The sequence below is a fragment of the Solanum dulcamara genome, chromosome 9 (genome assembly GCF_947179165.1).
Source record: "Solanum dulcamara chromosome 9, daSolDulc1.2, whole genome shotgun sequence".
NCBI lineage: Eukaryota > Viridiplantae > Streptophyta > Magnoliopsida > Solanales > Solanaceae > Solanum > Solanum dulcamara.
The window spans coordinates 15,338,639-15,349,507 of record NC_077245.1 but is presented as its reverse complement, the minus strand read 5'-3'; the positions used below and the strand labels follow the sequence as shown (position 1 = coordinate 15,349,507).

General features: G+C 32.9%; 1 protein-coding gene across 1 annotated transcript in view; it reads left to right on the top strand.

The window, feature by feature from the left end:
- The first annotated feature begins 3,095 nt into the window (after positions 1 to 3,095).
- Positions 3,096 to 10,869, top strand: part of LOC129902935 (probable protein phosphatase 2C 45) — a 34,350-nt gene continuing 26,576 nt past the window's right edge. The window contains exons 1-4 of the mRNA XM_055978380.1: positions 3,096 to 3,465; positions 5,818 to 5,960; positions 7,359 to 7,457; positions 7,549 to 7,707. Of these exons, the coding sequence (XP_055834355.1) occupies positions 3,152 to 3,465; positions 5,818 to 5,960; positions 7,359 to 7,457; positions 7,549 to 7,707 (715 nt within the window). The 5' untranslated portion in view covers positions 3,096 to 3,151. The remainder of the gene's footprint in view (positions 3,466 to 5,817; positions 5,961 to 7,358; positions 7,458 to 7,548; positions 7,708 to 10,869) is intronic.

Genomic DNA, 10,869 nt, shown 5'->3' with positions numbered 1-10,869 from the left:
TAATTCTTGAGAGTGACTTGTTTCAACTTCTGATTTTTTTTTTGTTTTGTAAAATCAGTTTTCAAAACTTTGTTTTGATAACAAAACTTACAAATATTGTTGAGATCAAATTGTAGTTTGAATGTAATAATTAAAAGAGTTCAGGTAAAATCACATCTAAACAATTTCAATTTTTTGAGTTTTATACTTGAATAATTGAGGATGTGAGTTTCCTACCTAAACTATCATCCAATGGTTAGCGAAACACATCTCGATTAATTTTTGATGGTGTGTGTATTGAAACAATAATTAACTTTTAACAGATACGTTGAATAATTATAAGAGGTATTTATAATATGTAAATATGATACAAAAGACTAAATTATCCTTCTAGCTAAATATATTTATCATTCTCCTTCAAGCAACAATCAGTCTTGACAAATGTTGAACTTGTCACGCAAGAATGAAAATCGAGGATAGGGAAGAGACTTCATCAGTAAATCTGCAAGTTGATACACACTTGAACATATCAAACATGTAGAATACTAGACTCGATTTTCCCACGAATAAAGTGAATGTCAACTTCAATGTGTTTGGTGTGAACATGATGAACATGATTGTAAGCTAAGTATATACAAATAATATTAACACAATAGATTGTTGTAGGAGAGGGTGACTGAATATGAAGATCACCATGAAAAGAGAGAAAACAAGATATTTAATAGTAGCATGGGCAACAAAATGATATTCTACCTCAGCACTCAAACGCCACATAACGCTTTGCTTCTTAGAAAATCAGGAAATAGAATTACTACAAAAAATAATACAATACGCTGAGGTAGATCTGTGGGTGGTAGGGTAACTTGCCAATTCTAAATTAGTTTGGTAGGTAGGATACATAAATTGCAAGTTTATGCATATTCTTTTTTTTTTTTAGAAAACCAAACGAACAGGGTCACATAGTACGTCGATTTTCAGGAAAAAATTCAAATGCAGAAATTCAAAAAATAGACCCTGTCTGTTGCTTTGTTCTTCAATATGAAGAACAAATCGATAAACACTGTCAGTTTTTTTAATTTTTTAATTTAATTAAAAATAATTTTATAAAATAAAATAAAACAAAAAAGCATGATTGTTTGTCGATTTACATGTTTATTTACATGTTAGATGTATAATAAATATACCGACCTTGTCGAATTATATAAACCGACAGACATTTCTCGATCCATCAATTTATTTATTTTTAAATTGAGGTAATACAATCCGATGTTGAATAGTGCATTGGTTTGGGGTCGATTTTCTTAAAAAAATATGAATTTTGTCCGTCAATTTTGAACCTCATCTTTGGAATAGATTTTAATAGTGTATTTAAAACACTCCAAGAATCCAGATCATCCAATTACATGTTCATTCAATTTTCACTACTCCTATTTCAATCTCTACGAGTGAGTTACTCTAAGCTTAAATTCTCACATTGTTAACAACATGTAAAAATTTAACTAGAGACTATCCGTACTAATAATATGTTGTAAAATCAAGCTCACAATAACAATATTAAAGATGAAAATAAGAGAGACAAAATAGTAGAACTTTTTTTTCTTCAAGTGTGTATAATTATATAAGTTCTTATGACTCTATTTATAGTTTGACATAAAGACATACAAAAGGTAGCCATTGGAAAAGATCACGATGGTGTGAGACACCTTCGTAATCACGTGGGAGGTCATGGAGGTGTGAAAATTAATTATCAAAGTAAAGATGGAAATAACACTTAGAAGTTATGGACATCCACAATAACAATCTAATTTACAACATTTTGATGATTTGAAGTAAATATTCTTAAAATTTGCATCAAACTTACTTAAAATGATTTATAAAAGATAATCATATGCAACACACTTTATATCACATATAAGGTATTTTATCAATGCTTTTCTTATTTGATGAGATTTTTGTCTTGATGTTAAAAATAAATTACCGTAATTAGGATGTGAAAGAAATCTATTTAAAAGCATTAAAATATATGAAAGATGAAGATTAAGAAGATCAAGAATTTAGTTATATAATTCTTTTTACTGTGTTTTTTAATGATATCGTTGATGTAAATAGTAAACATCAAGTTTAGATAAAATAATGATCATGATTTATTGGTGTAGAATAGGAATATCATAACCTACCATATGTAATCAAATTTATTACGGTAAATTCTTTTTACTGTGTTTTTTTAATGATATCGTTGATGTAAATAGTAAACATCAAGTTTAGATAAAATAATGATCATGATTTATTGATGTAGAATAAGAATATCACAACCTACCATATGCAATCAAATTTATTAGAATTGAGCTGCAAAATAATTCGTATAAATATTAGTCAAAATAATATACATTAATAATTAAGGAATATGCCCACTCAATATAGAAATATGACAATATCTGTTAATCTTACAATAACAACTCACATTTATATTAAATGAAAAAAATAAAAAAAATTAAATTGATGTGATTGACCTTCCTAAATTTTTTACCATTATGAATTTTTCAATCATTTACATCACTTTAATAATCTTTGAATTTAGGTAATGCTTATTCCAAAATCACATTTAATGTTTAACTATGCAGCTCAAATAAAGCTAATGCTAATTTATTTTTGAAAATTAATACATCATTTTTTATGTCTAACCAATCAATAACATTTGCAAGAAAGAATAGACTTGGATTTAGAAATGGCAATCAATTTTTTTAACAAGTGTAAAGTGAAATATTAATTTGATGATCATATATTGTCAAATTATGTGATTTAATAAATTAATTATGTATCAAAGCATCCTTTATCTTTTAATATAAAAATCAATTTATTATTTTACATAATTTAACAAATATATGATCATCATTAATTTAATAAATGTCATTTTTCAAGGACATTAGTTTTTGTAGGTTTAACTGTATTTGTGGTGCAGAATCCAACTGCTAAATTTATCACAAACTTTTTTTTTCGTCTCGTTAAAATACAGGGAAAACAGTTAGGATTAGGGGCAAAACAGGTAATTCGAAAAAGCAACAATCCCACAATTCGATTCCAAAAACAAAAAAAAAAAAAAAAAAGATCATCTAATAATCTGATCCTTTTTTCCGCACATATGAAAAAGTAAAAACCGAATGCGGCGACCGCGATGAACGTTGACAAGAAACAATCCGATCGTGACCATCCAGAACCCTCTCCACCGTCCATGGAGAAACCTGCGCCGGCGACGGCACCGGCACCAGAACCGTTACCCTTACGGCAACCACCGAGAGAGTCCACTGCTCCGACGCCGTCCCTGCCGCAGATGAAACAGCCACCGTCCCTGCCGCAGGTGAAACAGCCGCCGTCTTTGCCGCTGGTGAAACAGCCGCCGTCTCTTCCGCAGATGAAACAGACGCCGTCAGGAACTGTCACAATTCCGTCTATTGATCCCAATGTCCTATTTAGCGGCGGCGGTATTAGGTAACTGCGTTATTGCTCTCTTGCTTAATTTTGTTGTTTTCTGTTGAATTTATCCGCTGTTAGTTGTTGCCAATGCTGTAAATTAGTCATTGTTATTATTAGTTTGTTTATGATTCGAGAAATGATACTGGCACTCAGTTTTTTCCTACTACATTGTGGTGTACTGTTTAGCTATTGCTGAGTTTATGATTAGATTTACTGTTTAGCGTAAGAAATGAGAATGACAGTCCGTAGTTGCTATTTCTCTCCGAAATCATGATCTAATAAAAGGTTTTGTTACAATTTTTTCCCAAAGTATTCTTTGATTCTCAAAGATGGGTAGTATTTACAAATGTGTAATATGAGCATATAAAAGAGGCATCCCAAAAGTCTTGCACAATTTGCAATTTCTACATACAATCATTTAGTTCTCTTTGCTCTTAAATCTTGATATGTCCAGCAAGTATCTTAATTGCCTTTTTGCAAAGGAAAAAAAATAATATTTTACTCCAAATATAAAAGAATTAAAGAGAGCCCTCAGCAATGGTCTCTGTACTCTTCAGGAATGAGGAAACCCCAAAACTGCAAAAGGAGCAGTCATCCTATCTTCCTTTTCTTCACACCCACTTTGTTCAACCTCTAGCTTTCTGTTGTTCCTGGCTTCCTGCAACTATTTCAGGAAGAACCTATTGGATGTTGTAGGTTGCAAAGATCAAAGACCACAGTTCCAAAGAGGCAGCAAGAGATGATTCACATCCTCCCCATGTTTGATACTCATACAACTCCAATTCATGATGATGCATGTTTCTGCTAAAAAGTATTTATGATGATGCATCTACTCCTTAAATTATCTACCATCAAGAGAGGCTCCCCATGCAGCACAACATGTGACGAATACCTCTTCTTTTGGCGCCTTCAACATGAGATTATGATTTCCTAACTAAACAAGCGGTAACAAGACGTAACAGAAGTTTTTTGATAAACAGTAACATAACAGAGAAGTAATTCAATTACGAGCTTTTTCCATATCAAAAGTAACTCCATATCACATAATCTCATTAGGATCAATTCTTCTGATTGTTCGCCATTCAGCCTTAAAACTTCAGCTACTGTGATCTTCATATGCTTATCAAATGAGAATGAGTTGGGAACTTTCTTTTTTTTGCTAATGATGGTGGTGTCCGGGCCAAATTGTTGGCAAATGTGAATTAGTTGGTGAATTTACGTTTAAAGGTATTATTACCACACCATACATGAACCAGTAATATGTTCTATTTCCCCTTCAAACCTAGGAACCAATGAACTCAAAAGTTTTTTTTTTTGGGCTAATGGTGGTGGTTTTCAGGCCAACTTGTTGGCAAATGTGAATTAGTTGGTGAATTTACATTTCAAGGTTTATTACCACACCATACATAAAGACAGAAATATGTTCTAGTCTCCCTTCAAACCTAGGAACCAATGAACTCAAAAGAGTTTTAATTTTTTTTCCTTTCATTCTCGCTCTCCACAAACTCATTCTATAAGGGCGTTTTCAGTGAACCAACCATAATGACTGATTAAGAATTTCCAACCTTGGGATGGCTAATCTCACTATCTGCATGATATCTTTTTTTACCTGTTTCATAATATCACTCCACTGTTTACTTTTGAAAGCTCGTGCTAATCAATGCCGAAGTGAACAAGCACAAAATAAAGTAGGATTCTTTAAATGGCAGCTCATTGAAGATGGATCAATGGCTTCATGGAAGGGTTTAGAGGCTCTTCTAACATTACAATCTCCCACATAATATGTAGACCCTTGCAGGGGCGGAGCCAGTGTAGTACGATGTTGGCAAATGATTGTTGAATATAGTTACTCACCTCACAATCCAATTTCCTCGGTGGGTTCGGCGGGACCCAGTAACTTTGGCATCAAACCATTTATGTATTAAAATTTTCATTTAATATGTACAAACAATCTATTGAGAACCTAGCATGCAAAAAAATTGTAACTTAGTACTCATAAACTAAAAATCCTTGCTCCGGCTCTGGTCATCCTTGTTCTACATGATGCTGAAGTTTCTCAACTTACCCATATGGTATGAAAACTGCAAAATATACTCTACTGTGGGGTACCTTGTGTCGCTTAAAAAGCTGGTCACTGGGTGGGTTAGGTCTTGAATTTCAGCCTGGTTGTTTTTGGTTGTGGATATTTACATCCACAGTTAGACTGATAAATGCATTTCTTTTGTTCAGATCCTATTATTTTTAATAAGGCTATCTTCATAGTGGGGAGAACCGGAGAAACAATTAATGTAATCCTATTCATTTCTAAAGATATGTTTGGGGATGAACTTTTAAGAAACCAACTGATTTCTTTTTCTTTTCTTGAAGCTTTCTGACTGGAAACAAAAATGCTAAATTCAGCTATGGATATGCTACTTTTAAGGGGAAACGAGCCTCCATGGAGGACTACTATGAGACAAGCATATCAGAAGTTGATGGTCAAATGGTGGCATTTTTTGGTGTTTTTGATGGTATTTCCTGGTGTTTCTTGCATATCTTGTCAGGATGGCATTTTTTTTGGTAATTAAAGTTATATATTACTTCCAACTGGGAAAATTACAGCTCAAACAAAAAAGAAAAGATTCAAGATTGGACATGCATGCCCCAATTTTTTGCTAAGCTACCTCTCATCACCAACTCAGTACTTAGTACTACTCATTGCTTATACATCAAGGGTAGTAGTTTAGATCTTGCAATATCCTAGCTAATTTGGGCCTCAAGCTTGCTCTGTAGAAGACTTCTTGGACAATCTGTCTCACTGTTGCTGCTGTTATTCTTCTTTTATCCTGAAACACCCTGTGATCCCTTTCTTTCCGTACATAATATACTGCTGCAGCCAATTTCATCTTAAAGATTTCTACTTGGCCATTCTTTCCTTTATAATAGTTCACAGCCACCTTATCTCCTCTTGTCATCCATAGTATCCCTTTGCATTTTTTGCCAATGTAACAATTTCAACCATATACTAGAAGTTTCAGGACATTGAAGAGCAAGTGCTGGATACTTTCAGCTTCATGACTTCATCATATAAGGGACATTGGAGGCTAACATTTATTCTCCACTTTACAAGTCTGTCTTTAGTAGCCAGCCCTCCAGTATTGCCAGTCTTAGTATAAATATCCATTTTGGAGAACCCCTGTTGTTACATACCAATCTTGTTCAGTCTACTTCTTGGAAGGTGCCTTGTAAATTTCTGTATATTGCTTGAGTAGATATGGTATCCATTGCATGAGTTCAGACAATGTGCAACTTCCCCTGTAATGTTAGTAATACAATTATTTACCTTATCAAAAAAAAATTATATTTAGTGGATTTGAGTATCTTCCTAGTCACCCATGTAGCCTGTTTTGGTTCAATTTGCCAAATAGTTCTCCCTTTCCCATAGTAGATGTGCATCCAATTTACCTCTAGGTTTTCCTTCTTTTTGCAAATATTGCATAGGAGTTTACATATTGCAGATCTATTCCAGATCATGATGTTGATAATGTTCAAGCTACAGCTGATTGAGGTTGACAGAGATTTTCCCATGCCACTGGTGGCTTCATAGAAATTTAGCTTTTCCAGTCTCCAGATATCTTTACATATTTTCTTTATCTTCATAGGGAGTATAAATATCTGTGCCAGAATGTCTACATTGAAAAAATAACACTCTTAATGAGCTGAGCTCTTCTAACATATGATAGGAACTTAAAGGTATGGGCATTTTCTATTTTCAGAGTGTAATTCTTGTTTAAAAATATCATTTTAGTTGTTGTAGTCTTGTAGATAGGAAAATTAACTCATGAAGAGACTTTTTTTTGGGTGCTCATGAAGAGACTTTCTGTGTGTCCTAGATGATTGTTTATCCCTTATACTCTTCTTGGTATTAGGTCATGGTGGTTCAAGAACAGCAGAATACTTAAAGAACAACCTCTTTAAGAATTTGAGTAGTCATCCTGATTTTATCAAAGATACAAAGTCAGCTATAGGTATGAACCAAAGCAGACCTCTATGCAATTTCTAATTTCATAGTATCTTCTCTCTTCTGTATCATTTAATGGGAAAAGCTCTTGAATGCAGTTGAAGCATTTAAGCAGACTGATGCAGATTACCTTAATGAAGAAAAAGGCCAGCAAAAAGATGCCGGTTCAACAGCGTCAACTGCTGTTCTTTTAGGTGATAGATTGCTTGTTGCAAATGTGGGAGACTCTAGGGTCGTCGCTTGTAGAGATGGTTCAGGTTTGTTGCTTGTTGACAATTTACTATATCCAAAAATTTCACAAACACGACTTGGTTACCAGAGAGCTGTATATATTATTTGGTCTATCTCAAGGTCTGTTAGTTTTTTTGTGGCTTATCTTTGTTATAGGTAAACAAACTTTTTATGAGGGTTATACATCAGAAAAAGTGGGTGAGGCTCACAGGGATAGAGGGAGTGTTTCATTAGGTTTAGTCTGAATAGTATACATCTGATATGTGAGACGTATTCTTTGGGCTCTACAAAACTGTGATTCTGGAACTACTTTTTGTAATTTCTAGAACTTTCTTCATTCTCATATCAATGGAGGTTTACTTAATCTGATTAAAACTACATGTGTAACAAAGTATATAAACCTGAACAAACAAAATAAGAAATACTGGAGTGCATTTCAAACCTTCCAAGCAATTAAGATCCTCAAACAAATTCACACTCTTAAAATAACTTTGTTACTCAATGCTAGCTTATCACAATTTATGATAAGCATTCGTAGAATCGTAGTAACCACTATACTGAATTTGTTGGCTAGTTTCTTCCACTATGCGCTGTAAATGAGTGATCATTAGGATCACTTTGATCTTGCTGTGTATATCCTGTAATGATTATACCCTTAACTCTGATTTTTTGTGGAATAATTTATTTAATTATTTGGAAAGCTTGTTATATTGTCTTTTGTTTTGCTTTGGCCATAGCCAGGCAGAATTTTTTTTCTCTTGGAAGATGTCAGCTGTGAAACTTTTGCAACAAAGGAATGTAACTTGTATAATTTAAAATTTACCGATGAAGCTTGTTTTTGTATTGGCTGACCTTTATCATATTTGTCTCCAAGGTCATTTGTCAATGTTAAAATTTTATTATAATCTTTTATCTGTAGGTTCTCACAAGAGCTCTAAGAATATTAATCTGGTGAAAAGCTTGCCCTGTTTTTCATTTGGAATAAGATAATTAAGAAATCTGCTGGGTGTTTTATAATTTTTGTATACGGGTTAATCTTATGAATAGAAGTTCTTTACTCATTTAAAAAGAAAAAGAAGACTAGAAATGAATGGATGTTTCTATCTATACTATCTAATAAAGTCTCAATGATTTACCATTTAGTGTTTGGGTTTTCCGTCCCCATATTGTCCTTTTTATACTTTCCATATTTATGGAGTGGAACCATGAATAATCGTTTGGTTTGATGAAAACATCGGGTGTGGGTAAGTTACTGTTATGATATTCCGTAAGAAGAGAGACAACTACTTAGGAAAGCCTAATTAAGAGTATAGATTGGGAAAAGGTCCAAATATACCCCTGCATAATTAAGAGTATAGATTGGGAAAAGGTCCAAATATGCCCCTGCACTGTACGATTTGGAGCAAATTTACCCTATGTTAAAAATGGCCTATATCTACCCCTACCGTTACACAAATGACTAATTTATACCCTTTTCAATAGATGGAGCTCAAATACCCTATCTTGAAATGTTTTTCTTGGTTTATTCGTTTTAAGTAAAGTCACGTGTAAAAAATTAAATCCCAATTAGAGGGGTGGGGTGATTTAATTTCTTACACGTGACTTTATTTATAACAAAGATTAGAAAAAATATTTTAAAATCGGGTAGTGGAGCTCCGTGTGTTGAAAAAGGCATATATGAGGGTAAATTTGCTCGAAATCGTATAGGTCAAGGGCATATTTGGACCTTTTCCCTATATTATTTATACAACGGAAAAGGTCCAAATTTGCCCTGGACTATACGATTTAGATTAAATTTACCCTTCATTAAAAAGTGTCATTTTACTCTCACCGTTACCAAAAATGGCTCAGCTTTGCCCTTCTAGGCTAACGACAACAACATTAATGGTAAATTTAGACCATTTGTAATTAAATGTCTTTAACTATGAATAACTTTTAAAAGAGGATAAATGCATGTCGAAGTATATCAATTTAATTAATTTAACGTGTGTATTCTTTTTTTCCCTTAATCCGAACTTGATTATAGTATCCTATTGTCTTTCGACGTTTATTATTTGATTTATCCAAACTAAATTTGGAATAGTTGTTGTGTCAAATTGTAGGAAATCTTATAGTTAAAACAATCGAACATATTTGCTCTTAGGTAGGACAGAAGTAAATAGTTTGACTATGAACTTTGCGAATGTTCCGTATGCCCTTGAACTTATAAATAGTCTAAATTACCCTTTATGTTGTTGTCGATTGTCGTTAGATCGAACGGGCAAAATTAAGCCATTTTGATTACGGCAAGGGTAAAAATGAGACACTTTTTTAATGAAGGGTGATTTTGCTCTAAATCATATAGTTGAGTGATGTGTTTGGACCTTTGCCTTTTATACAATCTAGTACCACAAAGCATTAAAACAAATAATCTAATATTAGTTTAGTTGAATTTAATTCTCTTTAATTTAATCCTCATCTAAAGAAAATCATAAACTACTACTCCTTCCATCTCAATTTATTTGATGCCTTTTGATTGTCATAGGGTTTCAAAAAGAGACTTTCGAAACTTGTTTAAACAAGCTCTATGTATTTGTAATTTTGTATGGACTATAAATCATCTCATTCAGGGTCAAATGGTTTAAAGTTAAATTATTTCTAAATATAAAATGTACCATTCTTTTTTCCTTTTTTGGGATACATTAAAAGAAGGGTATCACATAAATTAAGAGAGAAGGAGTATGTAATAGTGCATTGCAATGAAGATCAAACATTTTCTAAATCCTACACACTAAACACAATCGAAAATAACAACATACCCAGTGAAATCCCATAAGCGGGATCTGAGAAGGGTAGAATGTATGCAAACCTTACCACTAACTCGTGGAGGTAGAAAGACTGTTTCCGAAAGACCTCGATCTCAGATGTAACAATTCCATATGCTAAGACAGAATATAACGATTCACAAGAAAACAATGCAAAGTCTACCAAAAGGAAGCAACAAGAACACAATATAAAAATAGAGTATTGAAAACAATAATAAATAATGATGGATATCGAAAATAAAAATTGTAAAATCCTAATGATGTTTAATTTAAGTAAACTTAAATAAGACAAATTACTTTAGATTTATTATTTGAACATATCCGGTGTAATCTCACAAGAGTGGTTTGGAGGGTGGTGTGTAAGCAGACCTTAACCCTACCTTA